The sequence below is a fragment of the Ochotona curzoniae genome, unplaced genomic scaffold (assembly GCF_017591425.1).
Source record: "Ochotona curzoniae isolate NIBS_2020 unplaced genomic scaffold, NIBS_Ocur_1.0 contig_883, whole genome shotgun sequence".
In the NCBI taxonomy this organism is placed as follows: Eukaryota; Metazoa; Chordata; class Mammalia; order Lagomorpha; family Ochotonidae; genus Ochotona; species Ochotona curzoniae.
Genome location: NW_024466599.1, coordinates 71,346,428 through 71,374,283, shown reverse-complemented (window position 1 = coordinate 71,374,283; position 27,856 = coordinate 71,346,428). Strand labels below are relative to the sequence as shown.

Here is a 27,856-nt window from a genome sequence, read left to right as displayed (position 1 = left end):
TATGGAGCAGTGAGTTAAGCCATTGCTTTCAGTGCTGGCATCTCATATGGGGACCAGTTCAAGACCAATCTGCTCAACTTTCAATTCAGTTTCTGGCCAGTGGATCTGGGAAAAGCAGCAGAAGATGGTCCAAGTACCTGGGCCCCAGGCACAAATGTGTGAGACCCAGATGAAACTCCTGACTCAGCCTAGCTCAGGTCTGGCCATTGTGGCCATCGGGAGAATGCAATAGCAAGCAGATGGAAGATCTCTCTTCTTCCCCATCTGTAACTGTTTTTCAAATAAATTAATTAATTAAAAAAAATCATACCTATGAATTGCATGGAATCTATCCTTTTCTTATTAATATCACATTAACATGAGAATTGATAAGAATCATGTTATAGAAATTATCATCATGTGCCATGACCCTGATAATCTAAAAATAAATTAATAAAATCCTTAAAAATAAATAATTAACCTGTAGCTTAAAATTATAAAAATTGTGAAAGTGAACAAGGGTATAACCCTTCATTATCTTAGATTCTTAATTATGATACATAATTTTCTTAAATATGTTTCTTAAATATGGCACACAAAGCACAAGCCACCCAAAGGGAAAAAAAAAACTAAATTGGATTTCTCAAAATTTTAATGTATTTCCATGTTAAAAAGATGAGACAATCCACAGAATGAGACAAATATATTCATTTTATGCTTGATAATGGTCTAGTATCCTGAATGTTTTAAGAGCTCTTATAATTCAGCAATAAAATGAGAATGACTCATTAAAAAAGGTAAAAGGATTTGAATAGATATTTCTCCAGAGAAGATACACAAAAGGCCATTAAGCACTTGAAAACACAACATTATTGGTTATCAGGTAAATGCAAATCAAAATCAGAATGAGCTATCCTTTCCCACCCGGGGGAAGTCATAATAATAATGAATCGCAAGTGTTGGTGGGGACATGGAGGAACTGGAACCCTCAGACTTTGCTGCAAGTGGAAAATAATACAGCTGCTCTGAATAAAATCCTTCAGCACTTCCTGACATAGTTAAACACTGAATCACCATTTGACCCAGCAATTCCTTCCCTAGGAATGCACCGAAGAGAAGCAGTTCTTAACTAAACATTTTGTACGTGAATGTTCATAACAGCCTTCTCCCTAATAGTCCCCAAATGGAAGTAACCCGAGTATCTGTCAACTGATGAATGATAAACGTCATGTGATCCATCCACATCACTGAGCAGCAATCATTCATAGAACGGACTGAAGTCACACACCAAGCTGAAATGTGGATGCTAAGAGAAAGGAGCTGGCTGGACACGGAGACCACGCGCCGTATGATTCATTCCTGGGAAATGCCGGGAATAAGCAACCCAGAGACAGAAAGCATATTAGTGGTTAGCGGCAGGATCCAGACAGAAAGGAAATGGGAAGTGACTGCTTAGGCTTATGGGTTTTCTTCTGGAGATGATGAAATTAGGTAGCAGAGATGGTTGTACAACCTTGAGGATCTATGAACAAAGCACTCAACTCTACACTTCAACATGAATTGCATGGTGTAAGAGTTGGGTCTCAACAGAAATTGGGCAGGTATAGCATTTAGTAAATGAATGACTTCCAATTCAATTCTTTTCATGGTGTACGTTAGAAAACCAGAGTTGAGGACCAGTGGCAGAGAAGGATGAAAAACCCAGCACAGTGTGACCAGGGTGGGGAACAGGTCAGTACCTGGGCATCAAGGTGCTCCCAGGGATACTTGACCAAGATGCTTTCATGGTGTATGTCCTGGGGGCTACCTGGGAGGTGTCCCTGAGCTCTAGCAAACAAGGCTGTGGAGGAGGGGTCTGTCCTCTCCCCTGCCTGCTGGAGATGGGCTGTTAGGGAGGACCCAGGACTCCTGCAGGAGAAGCCTGGCTGGGCAGATGGATGAAATGACCATCACATGGTATGGGTAGGGTGGCCTGAGCCCGGGAGAGGTGTAACCTTTACCGTTGTGTTTCTGCAAGAATCCGATGACCTTTTCCAGCACGGTGGTTTTGTCCATTTTCCGCGTGTTGCCAGGGAGCATGGAGCTAAGCTCTTTGATGAGAACATTGAACTGGTCCCGACGCTTCTTCTCAGACTTGTTTCGAGAAGCTCTGTGAACACAAAGAGCATGTACATGCACACACATTAACGTGAATTCTGCTGCACAGAGCTCCTGTTAGGAAATACAGGTGCTTCCTACTGTAATCATCTTATCAAACCTCCTCAGGAAGGCAATACGAGCCACACTTCAGAGCTGGATAATGGAGATAAACAATGTTTTGCTAGGGGTGGGTTTGGGTGTGGCAACTGAGTCGGTGCTTACAACGGCCACTCTCCTTGGAATGCCTAGCCCTACTCCTGACAGCTAATATGAAGCCTAGGAGGCCACAGATAATGACTGAAGTACTTGGGTCCCAGTTACTCACGTAGGTGACCTGGATTGAGGTCTCGATTCCTGGCTCTGGCCTGGTGCAGGTCCGGCTCTCTAGAGAGTCTGTGAGTGCAGACGAGAGCTAGACTTCTTTCCATCTGTCCTTCTGCCTTTCCAATAAGTAATTTGATTTAGAAGATAGAAAAAAAAAAACTTTTGCTAGACTCTTGGCTACACAGAGAGACAGCATTAATAAGCTGCATTCTGATTCACATGCAAAATCTTACATGGATGAGCTTTGTCGCCAGACGCTGTTCACTGACTTCATGGAGACTTCATCTCCAGAGTGCAAGTGACAAGTCATCTACAGAGATGGCTGCAGCCCAGAGGCATCTTCTCTGACAGCTTAGGTTCATATCCTTCTGACCCGGAGCACCCAGCCCACGTCCAGTCACAAGGAGTGGGCCGGCACTTCAGGTGTGCCACCCAATGCATTTGTCCTGACCCCTGCCAGGGACAAGTCACCATCCTGTTGGGGAGACAGGGATTCCCCCTCCCCCACCCTGCATAAAAGTGTACAAGTCCTGAAGACTCAGGGCCAATATATGACAGATACTCCATGCGGCTGTCAAGCTGCTAAGAGCAGCTGAACCCCTTTCAAATGACATGGGAGAAACTCAAATACATATTTCTCAGTCAAAGAAGCCAGCCTGAAAGAGCTGCATACAATTCCAACTATATGACATTCTGGAAAAGACAAAAGCAGGGAGGCAGTAAAAAGATCAGTGGCTGCCAGGGGCTCAAGGGAGGGCTGAATAGGCATAGTAGAGGACTTCAGGGCAGTGGAATTACCCCGTGTAATACAACAATGACGATACCACACAGGTCATTACACCTGTATCCAAATTCATCTGGGGAATGGACAATTCCAGAAGTGAGCTCTAATGTCAATGATGGACTTTGATTGACAATAATGTGTCAGTGTGGGTTCATTTACCGTACCAGTGTCTCTCTCTAATGGGGCATGTTGACAGCTGATAGTGTGTGTGTATGTGTGTGAGAGGAAATGAGTGGACAGTAATGTGGGAATCCATGGATCTTCCACTTAATTTTGCTGTGTAACAAAAAGTGATCTAAAAAGCAAAGCCTATTTTAAACAGTGATAGCCTATGCAATACACTTATAGAAGAGATCAAAGCAAAGTGTTTAGTTTGAGGTAAGAGGACTTTCCCCGAGTCACCACGGTACCTTTGAGAGAGCCTAGGAATCCCAAGAACTTGAACAGAGCATTAAAGTGGAGGGGTTGAAGAAGTGCAGTAAGCCATGCTGTCCGAAGTCCTGGTCCTCAGTGATTCATCAAAGACCCTTCATGAACACCCTGCTGACTTGAAGGTGACTCAGGGGGCTGGGAAAGCAGGTCCACTCCTTCCACGACCACCCAAGTAGGACTCGCTCCAGAAAATCGCCTCACTGACAAAGACCAGGGGCCACCGGGGCAGAACTGTTACACTTAGTCAGCCTGCAGGTCCTGGTACCTGGACCCTGGGGTCAAGGTTCAGGCTGCTGGCCAACAGGTAGCCAGGACAGAGGTGTTGATGGACATCAACTCACTCCCCTTTGGCCAAGGGTCAGCCAAAACTCTGCTTCTCCAAGCAGCCCTTGGACGCACAGGGATGCATCCCAAACACAGGACCTGTTTCTATTCCAGCCTATGTTAACAGGGTCCTTCACCCCTCGGGCTACTTCCTTTTCATCCCATCAGTTCTTCTGGGCTCACCTCCAGGTGGTCGCCAACTTCTAGTGAGGGTCTTTTCCTTGGCCCGACTTCTTCCTCCTCCCTCTCTGTTCTTGGATTCTGGGTTGAGAGACTGTACAAAGCCCTCACTGCTAGTTGAGTAGCTCTTCACATCACAGTCGGGCAGCAGATGTGGCAGGAGGGGCTGAGGTGGCTTTTTGCTAGCTCAGGGTGAAAAGTGTGGTGTTCAAACACCCAGCAAAGAAGAAAGCAATCCTTTAACTTTTTGAGAGGCTGTCTATGCATTATAAATAATTTTTTGGCCTAGATTTAAGAGTGACATGCAACCTCCTTTGCCGAAAAAAGCTCTGTTCCTGTCCTAGTTTGCCCATGATAAATTATTTGTTACTTGAGAACACCCCACTCATGATTACTCTGTTCTCTTCTTCAATGGCTGTGATGACAATGATCATGGCCTGGCACAGAATCCCATGAAGGCTCGGATCGTTAGCGACGGAAGTACAAGCTTGTTTCCATCAGCCTCCACCTGGGATGTGCTGTGTTGCCCAGCAGAAATTGGTCACTGTCAGCCAGATCACGGTTCCAAGGCAAGGGAAAGACAGGAGCCTGGAGTGACCTTATTTCCAGTAAAGAGGCCTGCTCACGTGCAAGGCGCTGGGATGGTGGGTCGAAATACATGGTTCACATTCCACCATCCCCATCCGTTTCAAGTGTACTTTAGTGATTGTGTGACCACCACAAAACACAGCACATACACTAGTCTTCTCACCCTGAAAGGTTCTCTTCCAAGATCTCCCATCCCCCACAACCAGAGCCACAGGCAACCGCCACCGATGTTTTCTTTTCTAGAATGATCACATGGCAGGAGTCTTTGACTTTCATTTGGCATAAAATTCTTAAGTCTTCCATGTTGTTGCACATATTAATATTTCATTCATTCTTATTTTCAACTAGTATTCCATTGTGTGAATGTGTAGCAATATTTGTGTGATTTTTAGTATGGGGGATATGAAAAATTATGCACAGGATACTCTGCTGCTCAGCTAGGATGCCAGGGAGGGTAGGTGGCTTCCGTGTCTTCTTGACGTACAACATTTTCAATTTAACAATAGGTTTGTTTGACGGAACCTCGTCCTAAGTCGAGGAGTATTCTATTTCTCTTTTCTGGAATGTCATTTCAATACAACCAGGCCACCTGGAACCTTTGGAGCCCTGGTTTTTTCTACTAAGCCTAAGTTATTGTGCCTAACGCCTCTGCTTTCCTATTACTGAGTAGTTTCCTACTGCATGAATTTGTCATGGTTCTTTTTCATTAAAGATTTATTTATTATTACTGGAAAGGCAGATATACAGAGAGAAGAAGACACAGAGATGAAGATCTTCTGTCCACTGGTTCACACTCCAAGTGGCCACAGTTGTTGGAGCTGAGCCAATCTGAAGGCAGGAGCTTCTGGTTCTCCCAGGTGGGTTCAAGGTCCCAAGGCATTGGGCTGTCCTCAACTGCTTCCCAGGCCTCAGGCAGGGAGCTGGATGGGAAGTGGAGCAGCGGGGATACAAACGGGCACTCACGTGGGGTCTTGGCACATGAAAGGCAAGAACTTTAGCACAAGGCTACTACGCCAGGCCCATCATGGCTCTTTTGTCTGCTCCCCTGCTGAAGGAAATTGGATCATCTACAGTTTGGAGTTGATAAATATATATACTATAAACATTTGTGTTCAGGTTTTTGTGGGAATATAAAGGATACCTGGTCTCTGAAGTAGAAAATGTAAGAATAGGAGGGTGGATCATACGGACACCTTATGACAACTTTGTAAGAAGTTGTCAAGCTACTTTCCAGAGTGGCTGTGACCTCTCACCTTCCCACCTGCAATGTACTAGGGGTTGTCCAACAGCTGGCAGAACATATATACTAGAAAAGACTGCGCATGTGTTTCACTTTGTTGCATCAAAATGAACTCTACTAACTTACTGTAACATGACTGAAAAGGATCTAGTTTGTGGCAATGAGCAAGATAAGTCATCGGTTGCAGAGTCCCAAACAAAGCAACATAAATTCTGAAACTGAAGCAAGAACAAACATCAGATTTATGTAGACACTTGGGTGGGAGCATGGTGAATCACTGATACATTACAAAAAGTCTGTAGGAACAATGCCCAGAGAAATCAGCATAATTAGAAGGATAAGTTGATGTTTCAGAAGAAGCCTGAAGAGGCTGACTATCCACATCAAATTATAAGAAACAAATTAAGCCCTAACAACAGAAACGACAGCCAACACAAGTGACATTTCAATAGATTCATCTCACATGATTTTTGATGGAAAAATTAAAGTTGAATCATGTTTCTGCTCAGAGGGTACCAAAAGTGTTGTGCCCAGACCAGGCTTTGAATATAAATTTTAAAACGAGTGGGATGAAGATTCTGATGCATTTCTTGGAGGACTCAGAGCAGCAAATAAAACATGGCTTTACCAATACAATCCAGAAGACAAAGCATGACCAAAACGACAGCTACCAAGAGATGGAAATTGTTCAGTCACAACTCAGCTGGTCAGTCAAAAGCAGAGGTCCTGGCAGCAGTTCTGGGGGATGCTCAAGACATGGTGCTTACTGGTGGTCCGAAAGGTCACTGACTGACAGCAGCCATCTGAGATAGTTAGCTAAAGCTTTGGCAGGAGACCAAGTGGGAAGATTTCACCAGAGAGCCCTTCTCACCACAATCCTGCCTGTTCCTCTCATCTAACAAGGGCAACAGTGTGAGAGTTCTGCTGGAGTGTTTTGATGCATCTTCTTTACATTACAATCTTTTCATTCTATTTTCAAGTCTTTATACAGCTCTCCTGTACAAGTGATCCGGTTGTTTCACACATTCAAGGTTATTATTATCAGTATTTTAAATTTTAGTTGGCTGGTGGCTAAAGTTCTCACCTTGCACACACTGGAATTCCATATGAGTGCCAGTTCTAATCCCAGCTGCTCCACTTCCCATCTAGCCCCCTGCCTGTGTGGCCTGGGAAGGCAGTCAAGGAAGGCCCAAAGTCTTGGGACCCTGCACCTGCATGGGAGACCTGGAAGAAGCTCCTGGCTTCATATTGGCTCAGCTCTGGACACTGTGGTCACTAGAATGAACCAGTGGACGGAAGATCTTTCTCTCTGTATCTTCGCCTCTCAATATCTGCCCTTCCAATGAAGATAAAATTAAAAACTTTTTTTAAGTTGGCTGAAGGAGTGTGCAGTAGCACCTGAAGGGAGTTTTAATTTTTTTCTTTCTAATGGGTTATAATGCTGAATATGTTTTCATGTATGTTTTGGGATCTGTGAACTCTCTGATGAAGCATTTCCTCATATCCTTTTGTCCATTTTTAAAAGAGATTTCTTCTTATTGGAGAAGCAGATTTACAGAGAGAAGGAGAAACAGAGAGAAAGATCTTCCATTCACTGGTTCACTCCTCAAGTGGCTGCAATGACTGGAGCTGAGCTGATTGAAGCCAGGAGCCAGGAGCTTCTTCCTGGTCTGCCACGTGGGTGCAGGGTCCCAAGTACTTGGGACACCCTAGGCTGTAAACAGTATGTTTGATGGGAAGTGGAGTAACTGGGACAGGAACCAGCACTCATATGAAATGCCAGCACTTGCAGGTAGAGGATTAGCCAACTGAGCCACTGTGCCAGCTTCCGCCACCACCTCCCCACCACTTTTGCCCATTTTTAAATCGGGTTATTTCCTTGCTGTTGAGTTGTAAGAGTTTTATATATTCTGGATTCATGTCCTTTGTCAGATACGTGATTTGTCAACTTTTTTTCCCCCCAAACTGTAGTTTGCCATCTCAGTCTATTAATGATGCCTTTCACAAAGTTCTTAAACACTTTTTTCCTCTTATAGATTGTGCTTTTGGTTTCAAGCTTAGAAACAATTATCCTAAATTAAGACCACAAAGATTTTCTTGGATATTCTCTGCTGATTGTCTTAGAGGATTACACATTTTACTTTTAGATTATGATCTATTTTCAGTTGAATGTTGATTTTTAATTTTATGAATAGATACTTTATTCAAATTCCTTTTCTGTGTCACTTGTTATGATCATGTAGATTTTCTTCTGTAACTTGGTTCTAAAATGTGTGTGTGTATGTCGATAATTTCCTAATGCTTTATTGAGGAATTCTGTATCTATGTGCATGAGGGATACTGGCTCACAGCTTACTTCATAATCTGTTGTGTCTTCATAACGCTGATCTCATAAAATAAACTGAAAAGCATTTGTTTCTTTTCATATTTCTGGAGAAGGTTATACAGAATTGCTAATATTTCTTTTGCTAAGGTTTGGTAGAATTCACTAGTACAACCACCTGGTCTGGAGATGTTCAAGTTTTAAATTTTAAAAAATCAGTTTATCAGCTATAGGATTCTTGAGGTTATCTACTTAATCTTGAATGAGTTCAATAGTTTATAGTTAAGAAACTGACCCATCTCATCTGTTGTTGAATTTATGTAGATGAATTCTTTCATAGTATTTCCTTTTAATGTCTGATGGTTTGCAGTGATATTTCCTTTTATTCCTAATCCTGATATTATATCTTTTATTTCCACTTGTCTTTTCTCTAGGTTTATCAGTTTTATTGACCTTTCAAAGATTAAACTTGTGGTTTAATACATTTTCTCTAATGCTGCTCTGTTTTCAGTCTTAGGAGTATCTACTCTTATATCCATTATTTTCATCTTTTTTCATGTTACAAGTTTATTTTGATTATCTAGTTCTAGTTTCTTAAGGCAGAAGTTTAGTTGTGGATTTGAGAGCTTTCATCTTTCCTAATAAGCATTTAATGCTCAGATTTTCCTTTAAGCATTGCTTTAGTAACAACCTATAATTTTTGAAATGTTATATTTTCATTTTAACGCAATTAAATATTTTTTATATTCTTTGAGAAATTCTCTTTGATTCATAATTCCACGGAAATGTGCTAATTTCCAAGGTTGGGAGATAATCTTCTTGCTATCTTTCTATTTCTAATTCATTTCACTTTAGATTTTTGCTTTTTTACATTTACCTTATAGAGAAGAATTTGCTCATGAAAACATGTGGGTTCTGCTACTGGGTGGGGTATTTTCTTAATGTAAAACAGATTCTGTGAAAGCTGTTTTTTGGTTCCTCTATATCTTCGCTGAGATTTGGTCTACTTCTTTTATTGTAAGAGAGGTCTAGCAAGGGTTTAATTCTGTTCTTCGGGTTGTACTTCATGTATTTCAAGCTCTGCTCTTAGGTGAACACACATTTGGGACTGTCATATCTTGGCTGAATTGATTCTTCAACACCATGATGTAACATCCTTTTTTACTCCTGGTAATTTGCTTTGCTCTAAAGTCTACTTCATTTTTTTAAAAAGATTTATTTTATTTTTATTGGAAAGGCGGATATACAGAGAAGAGGAGAGACAGAGAGAAAGATTTTCCGTCCAATGATTCACTCCCTAATGAACGCAACGGCCGATACAATGCCGGTCCGAAGCCAGGAGCCTCTTCAGGTCTCCCACGTGGGTGCAGGGTCCCAAAGCCTTGGGCCGTCCTTGACTGCTTTCCCGGGCCACAGGCAGGGAGCTGGAAGGGAAGCGGTGCTGCCGGGATTAGAACCGGCACCCATATGGGATCCCGGGCGTGCAAGGTGAGGACCTTAACCACTTGCGCCACTGCGCTGGGCCCTAAAGTCTACTTCATTTTATATTAATATAATCACTTTGGCTTTTCAAAGGTTAGTGCATATGTGGTATATCACTCTTTACAGTTTTAATCTACTGGTGTAATCATATCTGAGATCAATATCTTATAGACTTTATATACTTAGGTTATCAAAAAATCCATTTTGGGTCCCAGGGCGGTGGCTAAAGTCCTCGCCTTGAACACCCTGGGATCCCATAAGGGTGCCAGTTCTAATTCTGGCTGCCCCGTTTCAACCTAGCTCCTTGCTTGTGGCCTGGGAAAGTAGTCAGGACAGCCCAAAGTCTTGGGACCCTGCACCCATGTGGGAGACACAGAAGAGGCTCTGGGTTCCGGGTTCTTGGCTTCAGATTGGCTTAGCTCTGGCTATTGGCTCCATTTGGGGAATGAATCACTGGACGGAAGATCTTCCTCTCTGTCTCTCCCCATGTCTGTATATCTGACTTTCCAATAAAAATGAATAAATCTTTTAAAAGAATCCATTCTGGGGACTGACATGGTGGTGCAGCATGCAAATCCTATCATGTTAGCATCCCATGTGGGTACCAGTTCATGTCCCAGTTGCTCTACTTCCAATTCAGCTTTCTGCTTATGACCTGGGAAAGCAGTGGATATTTGCTCAAGGTATTGGCAGCCTACTTCTACCTGGGAAACTCAAAAGAATCTCCTGGCTTCGACTTCAGCTCAGGTCAGCTCTGACCACTATAGCCATTTATGGAGTAAAGCAGTGGATAGAAGACATTTTTTCCTTTTTTTTTTTTTCTTTCTCTGTAAAAATCTGTCTTTCAAAAATAAACTAAATACATTTTAAAAATTCATTTTGCTTTTGGCTGGCATATTAGGACCACTCTCATTTGAGGACATAAGAGCAATTACTTACATGTTTGGATTAATACCTCTCATTTCACCATGTATTTTCTACTTGTGGTTTGGGTTTTTGTTGCTACTTTTCTGTTTCCCTTTTCTTGCTTTGGTTGGGGATTTTAAAACATTTTTCAGTATTTCATTTAAACTTACCTGCTGCTGCTTTTCTTTGCATAATTTTTAAAGAATAATTTATTTTTATTGCTAGTCATATATACAGTGAGGAGGAGAGACAGAGGAAAACCCTGTCTGATGATCCACTGCCCAAGTGACCATAAGGACCGAGCTGAGCTGACCCGAAGCCAGGAGCCCAGAGCCTCTTCCGGGTATCCCACACAGGTGCAGGGTCCCAAAGCTTTGGGCCGTCCTCGACTGCTTTCCCAGGCCACAGGCAGGGAGCTGGATGGGAAGTGGGGCTACCGGGATTAGAACCAGCGCCCATATGGGATCCCGGCATGTGTAAGGTGAGGACTTTAGCCACTAGGCCACTGAGCTGGACCCTCTTTGCATAATTTCTACCTGGATATTGGGATATATATAGCTCAGCTTTTCAGAGTTCACTTAGAATTTTCATTGTTTCAGGTAGAATGTAGCCCTAGCTTTTATACTATAATTATATATATCATCCGTGCAAGAGAACTTCAAGAAGCTTCAGAAATACAGACTGAAAAGATAACTTTATTTTGATTCCAAAACAGATTTATAATCCATGTATAGGTTTTTCATAGGATATCAGATGCCTTTTCCACAAACTTTTTGAAAGCCCCTGCACACATTTGATATTCCATAAGACTACACCATTTAAAAAATTCCAGACAATTTTAGTTTGCCAGATAATTTTCCATTCCTGTTATTTCCATTCTCTTATTTCCCATATTCAAGTTTCCAACTGATATCATTTCTTTTCTGCTAGAAAAACTTCCTTTAGCAACGTTCAAAGCAGATCTTTTGACAAGAAATTTTCATTTTTGGAGGAATATATTTTAACCTCATCGCTAAAGGATATTCTCATTGGATGTATTTCATAGATATAAAAAAATCTGGGTTAGCGGTTGTCTCTTTTCGACTCTCTCAGTAGCCTTGTGATGAGAAACCCGGAGTACTATTTATGTCTGTCCCTTGTGGCCAGTTGGATCTCGGGTGGTGATGTATGCTAGTCTACAGAGCATGATTCAAGACCAGATGCATGCCAACTCAGCTAGGGGGTGAGCTAGGAACTCCCAACCTGCTTAACAGGGTCACCTTTCCTTTGGAATCCTGGCTCCCTTCTTACCCCTTTAGTTCTACATCTATCTTGCTCTGTCTTATCCTTTCTCTATCCCTTCATCTGGGGATTTGCAGTAATAAGACACACAAGCAATGGTGTTACATCCCATCTTCTTGGAAACCCAATTCCTCTAGTTGGAGAGACCGATACCCCTCCCTTCAGCATCCTGAGGGTCTCCTCGCTGCTACCCTTGCCATTCCCACCAGCACAATCAGGCAATTGTTTACAAAAAGAGCAAACGAGGCAGACTTCACCTTGTTGGATCTGAGCCCTAGGAGATCCTGTTCCTGCGGGAGGGTTGATCCTGGACCCACTGTCAGTGCAGTTCAGGCCCACTTCTGCTCTGGGAGCTGTGCAAACTGGGGGGTGGTGGATGTATTTCTCATTTTCTGGTGCTACAGATGTTGGTATCTTTCCTATTCATTCTTTGCTCAGAGTGATGGACAGGAGGGAGCAGGCTGATTCTACCTTACCGAGAAGCAGAATCCCTGCATATCTTTAAAATATATATTTTTTATTATATTTAATATATGTTATATATCACATATAATATATATAACATTAACAATATATAATATATAACACATATATAATATACAACATATAATATATCAATATTTTATAAACAATATATTATACATTGCATATTACATACATTATATATTACATGATGTAATATGTAATTTTACATATTATATATCATGTATTACATGACATAATATATAACATACATAATATATAAAACATATTATATGATATATCACACATATACAATAATATCATATATATATTAAATATAATATATGACACATATGTTATATAAAATATAATATATATTATATATAACATTTATAATATAGTACATATAACATATAGTCTATCATGTAATATATAATATGTAATATATCAATATATTGCATGTGTTACCAATATGTTATATATTATATATCATATATGCGATGTATCATATGATGTATTATATGACATATAATATATATTACATTTTATAATCTTGTATATTATATATGCTATAAAACACATATAATATATATTATATGTGCTATATATTATATATAACACATACAATATATAATGTATTATATATGTATGACATATAATAAATTACATATTATATATTATGTTATATATTATGTTTAATACATAATATATAATATATTATATATACAGATATATAACATATTATATATGTTATATATTATATATACTATAATATATATTAGTATATATATTTATATTTTTTTATTGCAAAGTCAGATACACAGAGAGAAGGAGAGACAGAGAAGATCTTCTGTGCATTGATTCACTCCCCAGGCAGCCACAACTGCTAGAGCTGATCTGAAGCAAGGAACCTGGAACCTCTTCGTCTCCCATGCAGTACAGCATCCCAAGGCTTTGGGCCATCCTTGACTGCTTTCCCAGGCCACAAGCAAGGAGCTGGATGGGAAGCGGAACTGCTGTGATTAGAACTGGTGCCCATAAGGGATCCCAGCACGTGCATCGTGAGGACTTTAGCCACTAAGCTACTGTGCTGGGCCCAGGCTGTTTGTTTTTTAAGATTTTTTTTTTTAATCTGAAAGGCAGATCTACAAAGGAAAGACAGAGAGAGAAAGTTCTATCTGCTGGTTTATGTTCCAGATGGCTACAATGGCCAGAGCTGATCTGATGCAGAGCCAGGTGCCTCCGCTTTGGGACATGGATGCTGAGTTCCAAGGACTTTGGCCGTCCTCCACTGCATTCCCAGGCTAAAAGCAGGAAACTGGATTAGAAGTGGAGCAGATAGGACATGAACCAATACCCATAAGTCATGCTGGAGCTACAAGACAGAGGATTAAGATATTGAGCTTCTGTGCTAGCCTTTCTAGACATCTTTTATCCTCTCTTTGTTCATTTGCTAAAGAGCCATAATAATCCAAGATTGGGAGCCCAGATCCTAAAAGCCGTGTGATAGGGGTTGTAATGAAAGCTGGAAGGACACAGAAGAAGTTCCTGGCTCCTGGCTTCAGATTGGCTCAGCTCTGGCCATTGTGGTCTCTTGGGGAGTGAGTCATTAGATGGAAAATCTTCCTGTCTCTTCTCCTCCCTGTACGTCTGACTTTGCAATAAAAATAAACAAATCTTTAAAACATATATAAAAAATTCTTTGAATGTGTCTCTCTCCTTCCCCTTGGGTTCTAATCTCCCTTTTTGTAATGGCCAGCTGCCCTCGGCGACTTGCTTTTAGGAATATGGTGGCAGTGACACGGCTTGATGTTCCAATACGGACTCAGTATTAAGGGGAGATGGCTCACAAGCCCTAGAACCTACCCACACATTGTAAGGAACCCACATCTGCACATGGCAAACCGCAGAGCCAGCTGCCAGCCAACCTCCATTACCAGACATAGGACTGCACATGTTTCCAAGGGTCTAGCCACCCCGAAACCAAATGGGAAGAGAGGAGCACTCCCTGCCAAGCTCTACCCTGGGGGAAGACCCCTAAGCACAATGCTGCTACTACCCTCTGTTTCACAGCAACAGGTACCCTCAATGCCAATGCCTGAATTTAAATACTCCCTGGTACCTGTAGTTCCTTCTAAGTTAGGAACTCTGGTGTCCCATAGATGGGCTAATTCATTCTTCTTCACAGGATGAGCAGCAGCTGGTGAGGGATCAGGTACACATCTGTCAAATCTGAGTTTGAGGAACTGAGCAAACTGAACTTACACTCACACAAATGGCTTCTCAGGTTGAGGTCTCAGCCTTCCTTTTCTTTTCTCTTTTTTTTTTTTAAGTCATAGTATGTGACATGGAAGGATGGTTGTAGAAGGCATCACAATGTCTTACAGGATTGAAAGAGACTACACAGGTGCTCAGTCCCGATCAGAAGAGGTGAACTAACCCCTAGGTGCCGTTTTTGTCAAGGCACTGCTTTCTGTGCAAGGTGAACTCCCCTAAAGAATAAGAGATACCAGTCACACAGTCACCAAGACCTTGTAAGAACATTCCTACGAAAATTGGGCAGAGAGGTAGACAAAAGGCTGATGGGAAGCCTATCCCAACGCTAACGGCAGCCATCTCAAGCTAGCTTTGCATGCATTTTTCAAATGTCATTTTGATATTTAGGGATAAGAAGCCATATCAAGAAGGAAAGGAATGGAGTCCATATATCTTTCACAGAAGACAATCCCGGTCAGAAAAGCAGAGAGTTATTTGACGGAAGCAGAAGGACAGAGATCAGAAAAGTTTAGTTTGCTGTTTTTTTTTTTTTTTCCAGATAAAAATTTCTGAATGCTGGAACACATCAAATTCAGCAGACTTTATTTGCTTATTTGCTAACTGCAGTCTTAAAGCTTTTAAAATGCTGAGGATCCCTGCAAACTCCCAATAAGGGATAAGCAGCAAAAAGCTCAGTTTCCTCCGTCTCTGGAGGGCATTTCCTGGGATTAGTGCTACCTGGAACAGATTTTGGGTAACAGGCATAAAGCAAGGTCCATCCAAGGTCAGTGCAGTATCCTCCATGACCTGGACTGGGTCATACCCCATTCCTGTTAACTCTGGGATAGTGAAAGACAGGATTCCACTGGGCTCGGAGCCTCAGGCAGGGAGTGCAAGAATGAAATACTCTCAGAGTGTGACTCACACCATGTTGGGTAAAATGGTCAGGTAGGGCCACCCTCATCTCCCGGAGAACCCAGGTGAGCACAGTGTGGTGTCCACTGCGAAGACCTTGTGGGGCAGTTCACACAAGGAGAGCAACAGCCTCTGAGAGGCAACAGGTGCCTCTTTTGAGCACCATTATCACAAAACGCCTGGCTCCCCGAGGGAAGCTGGCCCAATTTCTCATTGAGTCTTAGTTAACCACGCCATGGCAATGTTTAATTGGAGCATGATCCTTTGGAATTCATCAAACAATCCCTAAAGAGGAATATTTTGCATTTTCTAAAGAAAGGCAGCATTTTCAAGATGATGGGCAGTTGGATCACCATTCCCTCCTCCCCCAACCCCCGAACATACGACAAGGTGCTTTGAATAAATGGCTCTTGGCTTCAGACATCCCTCAAAATACCCAGGCCCCCCCCCATAAACTAGGATATTTCTCAGTTTCTGGGACTGTCACACAATGCCTCCTCTGTTGACAATTTTTCTTAGGCAGCTAGAGGAGCTCAGCTGGGTTCAGAGGTCCTTTTGCAGTTTGCTATCTACCAGGGCACAAGGGGAATTAGGCTTCTACCTCCAAGCACAGTTCTATCCCTCCCTCAATTTTGAGTGCGGAATCCCTCATCTGGAAGTGACAGGGTCAGTTTAGTAGATGTGCTGCTGAAGCAAGCTCTACAGGGTCACTCTAACCATGTTCTGTTTCCTGCCCTTGTTCCTAGGGTGCCTGCTGCTATTTCGATCGCCAGTGAGACAAGGCGCAACCCTCACAATATTCCTTTCTCCATGTTGGAGCTTCTGCTGATATATGGATAATCCAGGCCAAAGCTGATGAGAGGAAACCACAGCAAAATCAGCACCACATGCTCTAGTGTGGATCACAATGGAATGGTATCCACATGCCTGGCCACTCCACACCACCTGCACAGAGCTTGGGGCATCCCAGGTGGTCACAGCCTTTAAGGATGGGCCTTTCCTTTCCAACCTACGGCACACATATCCAAAGAAACCAGACCAGTCTTTGCTTTCCACCACTATCCTCTTCCTGAAAGAGCACTGGAGTGAGTTCAGCTTCCAACCTGGCATCATTAACCCGGCTTGACCTAACACGGATGGAAGACTATGGTTTTTCTCCTTCCCGCTTGTTTGTGCGAATGCCTTCCTAACTCATTTGAAAGATCTCGGAGGGCAGGATGACGCAGTTCCTTCCTGGCTCACCATGTGACTTTTTCCACATCTGCTGATCCATCCCTTCTATCCCTTTCCTTTCCCTCGGGGGACCTGCAGAAGGAGTCAGCTTGGAAGCACAAAAGCCCTTCTTTCTGAAACACCTGCTTCTTCACTATGGCGAGCTCCAGGCTTCCTGTTCTTTGGATCTAGATTCTTGCCTCTTGTTGGAGCCATGTTTTCAGTGTCAAGATGAAGGATCAGAATCAAAGACTAACACAACGGCTTCATTTTGCTGCAGAAGCAGCAGTCACTGTGTCAGCTATTTCTGTCCGACACTCTCCAGTCTCATGAGAAGACAGAGCAGGCATCAGCTCACCACCCACTCTGTTTCCCTCAACTGCACAGGGCCATGCACCCAGAGCTCATAGTCATAGCTAACTAGGGGCACTTAAATACAGGGTTGAATATGGTGGCAAGGATGAATCAGTCCTTCCTAACAGGTGTTTATTTCTTTTTAAGCTTATTCCCTGCCCTCAGGGGAAAAAACAGATTGAGAGAGAGAGGAGGAAAGAGAGAGTGAGTAAGAGAGAGAGAGAGAGAGAGAGAGAGAGAGAGAGAGAGAGATCTGCAATCTGCTGGTTCACTCCCCAAATGGCTACAGTGAACAGGGCTGCACTGGTCTAAAGCCAGGAGCTTCTTCCAGATCTCCCACTTGGGCGCAGGGGCCCAAGAACTTGAGGCATCTTCCGCTGATTTCCCAGCCCATAAACATACAGCTGGATCCAAAATGATAGAGCAGGGACAGGAACCAGCAGCCACATGGGATGCCCGCACTGCAAGGTGGAAGACTAGCCTGTTGAGCCACAGTGCCATCCTCTAGGTATTCACTCCTACAAAGAAATGGAGCAAACTGTATTTGACAGGACTCCAAAGTTATGAGCAGTTCCTGCCTGCACCCCATGGCCTACGGTAAATCGAATGGGGCACAGTCTACAGGGCAGGAGTTTGGGGATGTTTGTGACACCCTCATCCTACATAGGCATGTCTGGCTTTCATCTGTGCTTCTGCTAACCCCATGAGAGGCGTGGATTGAATGTGGTCCTCAGTATTGCAGGCATCTGGGGAGTGAGCTGATGGAGGAGAGCTCTGTGTCTCTGAAATTTTTTTTTTTAAAAAGGGGGTGGGAGTCAGGGAGCAGCTTCCATGTACTGAATGCCACTGGAGTTGTTAGGAGCTCAGGTTTTAGGAAGTGATGCCTGAATCTGAATCTGCCTGCTGCTGATTGGCGGAGCCACAGGGCTTGCCAACTGTCAAATGGAGCTAACAATAACTTGAGCTGGAAAGGGTGGGTGAGCTGCCACCCAGGAAGTGCTCCAGGTGCAGTTGCAAATGCTTTGGAAATTTTTCTTGCAAGCACTGTGTGCGCTGAGCTCCCCCAGGTGCTCTTACCTGGCTGCATCTCATGGACACGAGGACCCTATGGGAAGGTGCATTTTACCACCCTCCCATTTTACAGCAGAAAAAAAATGAGGCGAAGAGAGGCTTCGTGCTGCATCAGAATCAAACTGTGACTGATTCTTCGCCTGTGTAACTTCCTGTTATAACACATGGCTCTCTGGGTGAACACATACACACACACAGAGAATCCACAACACTACATCAAGTCAGGATTCACAGACCTACTTATGACTGGAGCACAAAATGGCAATAACTCAACTTCCTCATCTGGGGTTTCCAAGTGTCTTTCTTTCTTTTTCTTTTTTAGATTTGATTTGGATGATGTTTACATAGCTGAGAGGGATGCATGCCCATGTGGACCACCGACCAGAGTGGGAAAGGTCGAGGAGTCCGAACATCATGCTTTGGCATCTTCTCTCAAGGAAAACAGCACACAGTCCTGAATACACAATAGGCCTTCAATGAATACTCCCTGGATTTCCATGGAAAATGATGGAAGGAAGTGGAACTGTGCCCTGAGTCAGAATTCTTGATCAAAAGAGCCGATACCCCATGCGTATCCTGAAGCGTTCAAAGCCTAGCCTCACACAGAGAGTGTTTTCTGGAGACAATGGCAGTTTTGATCTCAAGCTAAATATGTCTAATCTCATGAAAGGTGCCGTGTGAGTGGAGACCTGGGCCTCCAGGTAGGGCTGGGGGATGGCCTCCTCTGCTGTTGCTATAAAACCTGAATGGTGAGATGCTCTACAACTGTAATGTCAGGTTTGGGTTTGCTTTCTGTTCCTTTCTGCTTTTTAAAAATTTATTTATTTTTATTGAAAAGGCAGATCTATACAGAGAAGAAAGAGATACAGAAAGATCTTCCACCCACTGGTTCACTCCCCAAGTGGCCACAATGGTCAGAGCTGAGCTGATCTGAAGCCAGGAACCAGGAGCTTCCTTTGGGTATCTCACATGGGAACAGGGCCCCAAGGCCTTGGGTCATCCCCTACTGCTTTCCAAGGCCACAAGCAGGGAGCTGGAAAGGAAATGGAGCAACTAGAATATGAACCAGTACCCATATGGGATCCCGGTACCCATAAGGTGAGGACTCTACCCACTAGGCTACTGCACTGGGCCTCTGCTTTCTGTTCTTTCCAGAGGTTACAAAGGTACCACAGCATGGCTGCTATGTTGGCATAGACCTGGGTACTGCCAGTCATCCTAATGCTGTTTCTCATCTAACAATCAGAGTGGTGCAGGTTGGCAACCTTGCTAAGGAGGAAAAGTTTGGGAGAATCTGTGCTTGTGACCAAAGCAAATGGGGTGAGGAATCCTTAACTATCTCATTTATTTATAAGAACTTTTATTTATTTATTTAGAGAAAAGATACTCCCATGTGGCTGGCTCATAGCCCCCAAACACCTGTAAATGGCCCCAGCTGGGCAAGGGCCACTGCTGGAGCTGGGAATGTCCTCTGGGTCTCTCACATGGGCAGCAGGGTCCAACGACTTGAGCCACTACCTGCTGTTTCGCAGAGCACGCCTTAGCAGGAACCTGAGGTTCGCAGCAGAGTTGGGAATCTAACCCAGGAGCCCACCAGGGAGACACGGACTCAGCACTGTCACTTCTGGTCTGATGCCCCCTCTGATCTCTAAGTATTTTTGTTTATTTGTTGATCCCTGTGTATGACAGAGCCTAAATATGCATTTTTTTAATATCTTGATTTAGAGACAGGGCTAGAGATTATGGCAAGAGTTAAACTCCCATGACCTCCCAAGGGAAGTTGGAATTTAATTCTTAGTCCGGGCCTACCAGGGAGATTGAATTTATTCCCGCATAATGAGAATCGTTTTGTGGTCCGGGTGATAAGAACAGGTTCTGAGGTTAAGGAAGTGTGTAGATAACTTCTCAGTGGCTAAATTCTAAAGCTTTCTGATCTCTGGCAAGTTAATTGGCCTGTTGAGCCTTTGTTGTCTCATCTGTCTAATGGAACAACCATGGCACACACCTCAAAGGCATGTGGAGGGGATGATACAATGCAGAGTGAGGTTTTTAACTCAGTACTGTGGGCTCTGCACTGGGGCATACAGGAGACATCCAATGAATGCTGGTGATGACTGCTGCCCTCTAAATAGCTCTACTACTGCAGTGGCTCCTGTAAATGTATTACTGTAAGATATTGTATCTTTTTCCATGCATCTATGAGGGTGCTTCAAAAATCCCATGCACATAGACTTCAAGGATAAGTTTTGTTGCAAAAACTTTGAAACCCAGGGATAGGTTGTTTTCGTTATTCACACTATCCACAAACTCGCTGAAAACCTATCTTGCGATCAATATTTACAGTGGGGAGGATGGTAGGTACAGGTGTTAGGCCTAGAGGGTAAAGGATGTGGGGAATATCCATTTTAGCCCTGACTCTGGGTATTTGTTAATGCAGATACTGGGAGCTTCACATAATTGGGTTCTTGTTACTCCATGTGGAGACCTGGATTGAGTTCCTAGCTCCCGGCTCTGGCTCAGACTAGCCCAGACCACTGCAAGAATTTGGGTTGCAAACAAGCAGATGAAATTCTGTCTCTCAAAAAAAAATTTTTTTTAAGAGATCTACTCAGCGTATTTGCTGTGGTCGGAAGCTGTGGTCCCCAAGGCCAATGGAAAAGCCTGCTCCTTCAGCCTAGGCTGGGGAATTATTTGCTGTAGCGCTCTGTTTGACTTGTTAGTGCAGGGATTTTCAAGAATATGAAAAAGCAGAGATAAGCATAAAACTAGATAAGAGTGGAGATGAATCTCAGGGCTGGTCTCCTAGCTTCCCAGCCCCATCCCACACCAGCCTGGTTCCGCGTGCATCACTGCTCAGCTTCCAGGCCTGGCATCCTACTTCCTTTTCTAAGGCAAATGGTATAGTTTACAGCAGTGGAGAGCCCATGCGCCCTGCAGAGCTGGTTACCACAGCTGTATCCCCAGCTGGCGCAGAAAGACAGACATCGTGAAGCCACTGAGCTGGGTGACCTCAGAGGGCTCCATCATCCGCCAGTGACAACCAGGCAGGGGGTCCTGTGGATGGCCATAAAGGCTGCTCTGCTGCACCAAGAGCCCTGCCACACACAAGCAGAGGGATGTAACCAGAGGGAACAGGCCCATTCCCTGGTGAGAGAGGGCCAGTCCAGGCCTTGTGCTGGGACTGTCACCCTGTACCCTCATGGACTGTAGGGACCTCCCAGTTGGCTCCATTCACCTGTGTACCTGGGTCTTACCACTCACCATTGCTTTCCCAAAGTTACTATGTCAGGCAAATCATCCAAAATTTCTGATCTCTGGGCATATATAAACTTCAAGCTTCAGCCTTATCCTGTGGCTCTGCCTCTCCCCTAGCAGGACATCAGTAACAAGGGAATAACCACAGATGGGATTGTAAGATTTCCCACCTACCAGGTCCCAAGCTAGGGTTTCTCACTGCAAGGCTGCTGTGGTCTCACAGTTACAGATGAGGACATGGAGTTCATGTGTGCGAAAGTGCACAGCGCAGCGCTGGACAGTTACTGCATGCTGGCTGTGGGTTAACCACCACTTTCCATAGCTGGGAGGCTTCCCAACAACAGACCCACAGCTTGAACCCTGGCCAGCTGGTGGGGGTGGCATCAGTTGCCTTTCCAAGCAGTGCCTGTCCTGCCAGATCAGCCACTCAAGGCCTCGGCTAGAGAGCTGAAGTTGGAAAGGCACATAGATGGACACGTCGAAAAGACAGCACACAGCAAGTCTGCGATGGTGAGTGGTGAAATGGAGGGGATGGCTCTACAACGTTTGCACAGAGCACCAGGACACTGCAAGGACAGAGTGTGCGGACATATTCCCCCAGCTTGCTATCCCACTGGGGCTTTGTCAGAGTTGAGGATGAGCCATGTTCAGCCAGGGTCAGTGAGACCCAGGTTGATTGCTGCTGCTGCCGTGGCTGCGAGGATGGCCCCTGCTTACCTCTTGGCTCTGTCTTTCTCATCTTCATCCATGAGATTTTCTATGCAGTTTTTTCTGTAAAATAAATAAATAAATAGAAAGAGATCAGATAATTACTGTTTCTGCATCTTTCTGGTTGTTACCATTTTGGTCCTGTCTAATCCACAGGTCTTAGTTCAGTGTTCTCAAACACCTTGGAAGCAGCAACATTTTTTTTTTTTCAATGCTTGCAGCATTTGCCCTGGTACTCACACACACGTGAATTAAACCTGGAAAATGTTTAAATGCACAAACATCCACCACACAGGGCATCAGAGTGGCACAATCATTGGTTGTCCAGCAGCTTCTAGAAATGAGAGAATGAGTGTTAACAAATGTGCTAATGATACTATGAATGAAGGTTTGGATCCACAGATAATGCTTTGAGAACCTCCTCTGAGCCCCTGTTACATGAAGCAGCGTCTGCGTTTCTCATGCCTGTAACCAGAAAGCCCCTCCTGGTGGCTACTTGGGATCTGTCAGTGAGATTATACCAGGCCTCACACAGATGGTGGTTGGCACTACACTCTAAAGCTGGTATTTATTTCTCCATTCATTCAAATGCACGTGTGGCCCTCTGACACACAGCCTTGAGGGATCAGCCCCAAAGGAGAATGACCCATGCCACTCCCTTAAGGAATACACACTTCCTTAGGCAGATGTGAAAAACGAAGAAATGATGCAGGACTGTTCTCAGAGCCCCCCAGTCACCAGAGGCTAACCCAGAGTCTCTGCTCTTTCAGTCCGCTGGCTCACTGCCTCACAAACCCATTGGTGCAGTTTCCTCGTCCATCCTATGCAAGCCTGGGCTTTCTTTCCTCATCAGAAGCTATGTCCCTGATTCCTTCTCTCATTCATACATTTCTCATAGTCCTGTGTGTCTGGGTATTCTGTGTCCATCCAGGACACCAAACAGAAACATCTCCAGCTTCCCAGAGCCTACTGGGGGAACTGAAGGCAAGTCACCACAGTGGAGAGGGCCCAATGTGACTGAGACAGGGTGGGGAACCTCAGAAAGGGTGGTGTCACTATTGCCATGTGCTTCTGTTCTCAAGCACAGAGGGTCTGAGGTCAGAACGCCAAAGCCAACACTGTGCCAATGCACCAGCAGCCACTCGCGAAACTTTTTAGATAAGCAAAAAAATCATGGAGCCAATGCATATTTTTTGCTTGGCATTGTGATTTTGGACACCTGCTTGCATGATGGGTTCAGGTCTGAGCCAAAGCAAGGAACAGAAATTCTGCAGCCACAGCACCTGCTGGCATCCATGTCATAGTTAGTTCATGGCAGACACTGAGTGGAGACGAACTTACAAGAAGCATCACTTAGGAGTTGAGGTTCACACCATGGTTAAATGGGATTAACACATCTGCCAACAGGCCTGCACTTAATGTCTTCCAGATGGATTCTGCTCAAAGCCTTATGACATGAAAAAAATGATGTTGATTCACCCCATGATGCTCTACTCCAGGCCTGTGGTCTCAAGGGAGTGGTGGCTGCCCAAGTGCCCAGGGTAGCAGTAAGGACCCAGCCGAGATACATCCCCTCCCAGAAGTCCCTGGATAGAGCCTGCTCATAGAAGGGCTGGGCTGTCTGAGGTTCTGAGATCCTGTTTGGATGCCTGGGGTGGCTTAGTCATAAACAAAACATCTGAAAATGACTAATAGCTATTCTTTATCAACCACACTGTCCCCGATTTGTATCTGTTTGTACTGAAACATTTCCGGAATCCATCAAGCCTGTAAGATTGACACCCACGTCCTCTCTTTCCTCAGCACCCCAGGCCCTGCTCTGAGAGCCCTCTCGCTTGACCTCTGCTGCAGTCTTCTGGCTGAATGGCTGCTGCTGTGAAGAGAAGGCACTGGGTGAGTCCACAGGCGGCACTTGCCATGGAAACACCAGCCGCTGCACTGTGGGGCCATCTCTGTTGTCTTCCCCCATGCCTGTTGAACTTTTAAGGATACTTGTGAAGCATGAAATTGCATACTACAATGTACCATCCTAGCCCTTTGTAAGAGCACAGTTCAGGCGCCCTGGGCACATTATGCAATCATCGCCACTGCCTAGAATGCTCTTCATCTTGCAAAACTGGACATCTGTATCTGTTCATCTCTTACTCTCCATTGCTCCTCACTCATGCCAGCCATTTGACTTTCTGCTGCTATGAATCTGACTTCTCTAGGAACTGCATGTAAGTGGAGTCACGCAGCATTTGTCCTCTTGTGACTGGCCTATTTTCTTTAGCACCATGTTCATCTGTGCCGGGGTATGCGTCAGAATTTCTTTACTTTTCAATGACTCAGTATTATTCCATTGCATAAAGATGCCCTGTGTTGTTTATTCATTCATCCATGGATGGACACATGGGTGGCTTCCAGCTTTCAGCTAGCTTGAGTCGTGCTGCTGTGTACATGGATGCCACTCTACTCACTGTCTCACTTCATATTACAAAGGAGCCACAGAGGCATGAGGCAGATGAAGGAAGACAAGAATTGAGGAAGAAAGAGAGTCCCATGAGGTCAGGTTAAGGTAAGACTAGAGGCAGATAAATCTATGGTAGGTTGAAGGATGCTAAGTTCATTGACTCTACCTGACTCAGTGAACACCACAGATACTGCAGAACACTGGTGATTCCCTCATGGTCTCAGAACTGAGAGGAGCTACACCTGCCAGCATACAGAAGAGGCTTTTCGGCAAACTCATTGTGCTACCGTACGGTAACCTACTACTGGCGACATCTGAATGTCACATGAAATACTGGGAAGTGAGTTCTGCCTCCACTTCCCATTCTAGCAAGCAGCAGAGACGGCTCAAGTGCACGGATCTCCAGTAGACCTGGCTAAAGTTCTCAGTTTCTGGGTTCCACCTGGCCCAGCCCCAAGGGACAGAATATCTGTCTCTCTTCCTCTTTCTTTCACTGTTGTTTTGCTTTTCAAATAAAAAAAAATACACACACAATTGGTTCAAGTCCAGCACAAACTTCAAATCAGAATTCAAAGTATGATATCTATCACTTTGGCACCACGGTGAAGTTGAAAAATCTTTTTTTTTTTTTTATTAATTGCATTGCATTATGTGACACATGGCAGGTCAAGAGCTCTCTCTACCTCTTTCTTAGCAGTTATTGTAACGAGTTTCCACTGAGAATGATTCTATGCAGCTCTGTTTTTAAAAAAGATTTATTATTATTTTTTTTTTATTGGAAAGGCAGATATACAGAGAGGAAAGACAGAGAGGAAGATCTTCCATCTGATGATTCACTCCCCAAGTGAGCGCAACGGTCGATACTATGCCAATCCGAAGCCAGGAGCCTCTTCCGGGTCTCCCACGCGGGTGCAGGTTCCCAAAGCTTTGGGCCGTCCTCGACTGCTTTCCCAGGCCACAGGCAGGGAGCTGGAAGGGAAGCAGGGCTGCCGGGATTAGAACCGGCACCCATATGGGATCCCGGGCGTGCAAGGTGAGGACCTTAACCACTGCGCCACTGCGCCTGGCCGCAGCTCTGTTTTTATGAGCAAGGGGTGCCAGAGAAAATCCTAACTGAAGGTAGAGGAGCACCTGCTGGTGTGAACCAACTGTGAGAAGTGGTTTCTCCAGGTAGCCATATAGTCTACAGCGGTCAATCCTTCCCCAGGTTGATCAGCCAGCAGCCTCACAGCAAATGGGTGGCTAGGCTGCACAGAAGAGAGAGGGCTGACTGACAGAGGAGCTCTGTGCCAAGCATGGACACTGGGACCAACAGGGACGGTGCAGTCACCCAGGGTTGGAATGGCAGAGTTGTGAGCACCTCTGAGGGTGAAGAGACAAGCTGGACATGATTTTGCAAACCTGGAAGGAGTGTATCTCCTCCAGAGAACTGTGATGGAGGTGCGCAGCCAAGAAGGGAGCCAGGGGAATAAGTGTCCTCACCTCGTTCATGGCACCTCCAATGTCACACACGTGTCACCTATTTGCTGCTCTACCCAAAAGCTGGGGACAGCAGCTTAATTGTGCTGTTGGGGACACATGGAAGATACACAGAACATCTCAGAATCTCATCTCTTAGCGATTCTTCTAGTTCAGGCTTTCTTGGATTTTCCTAAGACACACACTCTTGGAGTCATTTAAAACCTGATTACAGGGCCCAGCGTAGTAGCCTAGCAGCTAAAATTCTCGCCTTGAACATGTCGGGATCCCATATGGGTGTCGGTTCTAATCCTGGCAGCCCTGCTTCCCATCCAGCTCCATGCTTGTGATCTGGGAAAGCAGTCGAGGATGGCTATACCCTATACCCACATGGGAGACCTGGAAGAGGCTCCAGGCTCCTGGCTTTGGATCGGTTCAGCTGTGGCCATTGTGGCTACTTGGGGAGTGAGTCATTGGATGGAAGATCTTTCTCTCTCCTTGTCTCTGTATATCTGACTTCGTAATAATAACAATAAAAAGAAATAGAAAATATTAAAACCTGATTGCACTTGCCCAGATTCAGTGTCAAAGGCATCTACATCTGGCAGCTAATTACACAAGAAATAATGATCAGCAATAATGATGACAGCCAGAGGCAAAGAGAGGTTGAGAGGGAAGTCTGGAATAGTTTGAACCGCAGAATAAGTAACAATAATGCTGATTATAACCTGTGAATGATGATTCAATCCATGGCAGGTTGCACACATGACAGTGGTACCCTAAGATTATAACGGACTGGGAACTTCCTATCACTGGGTGATTCTGTAGCCCTCCTAAGGTAAGATTATAGCATATGGCATGACTTACGCTGGTCTAAACATGCCTACTGCACTGCCATTCACATAAAAATATAGTATCTACACAAATAATGTGCATGACATATCACCAGACAACAAAGCAAAAAGATCATTACTGGCTATGCATGTACTATGCTACATTGTCAGTTCAGAATGTACTCCTACTTGGAAAATGGTTACTATAAGGCAGTGTGCCATGTTAGGCGGCATCAATTCCATACATGGGTACTTCAGAAAGTTCATGGAAAATAGAATTAAGAGTTAATTTTGGTGCAAAAGTTGAACTGCATGTGCAGAACCTTTTAACATTTGAAAATCAGAGTTATAGAGGGCGGGGGGAAGGAGAAGAGGAGGAAGGGACAGAGGGAAAGAGGAAAGGCGGAAGGGAAAGAGATTCTATGCACTGATTCACTTCCCAAATGGGGCGCAATGGCTGAGGCTGGGGCAGGCTGAAGCCACGAGCCAGGAGATTCTTCCCACGTGGATACAGTGGCCCAAAGATTGTGGCCCTCTTTTGCCACTTTTCCTAGTGAATTAGCAGGGAATTGGATCAGATGTGTGGCAGCCAGGCTTGAAGCAGCATCCATTTTGGAAGCACTGCAGGCAGAGGCATAACCTGCTTTGTCATAGCACTGGTTTCCCTGCACAGATTTTTAAAAATACACATTTTGCATGAATTTTGCAAGGACACCTGTAATCTTGCTTTTAGTCCATGTTCTAATTGCATCAAGAGGTTACAGTGAATGATGGATCTGCACTAAGCTTATATAAATGCATCCCACGATGTTCACACAGTGGCAAAAGTGCTGTTAATACATTTCTTGGGAGGTATCCCTGTCATTAACTGACATTTGACTGTATTCATAAGTGCATA

General features: G+C 44.3%; 1 protein-coding gene across 1 annotated transcript in view; it reads right to left on the bottom strand.

The window, feature by feature from the left end:
* NPAS2 (neuronal PAS domain protein 2) overlaps positions 1-27,856 on the bottom strand; it is a 150,840-nt gene that overhangs the window by 61,833 nt on the left and 61,151 nt on the right. Inside the window, exons 2-3 of the mRNA XM_040993811.1 lie at positions 22,225-22,278; positions 1,980-2,128 (exon numbers count right to left, since the gene is read on the bottom strand). Coding sequence (XP_040849745.1) covers positions 1,980-2,128; positions 22,225-22,256 — 181 coding nt within the window. The 5' untranslated portion in view covers positions 22,257-22,278. The remainder of the gene's footprint in view (positions 1-1,979; positions 2,129-22,224; positions 22,279-27,856) is intronic.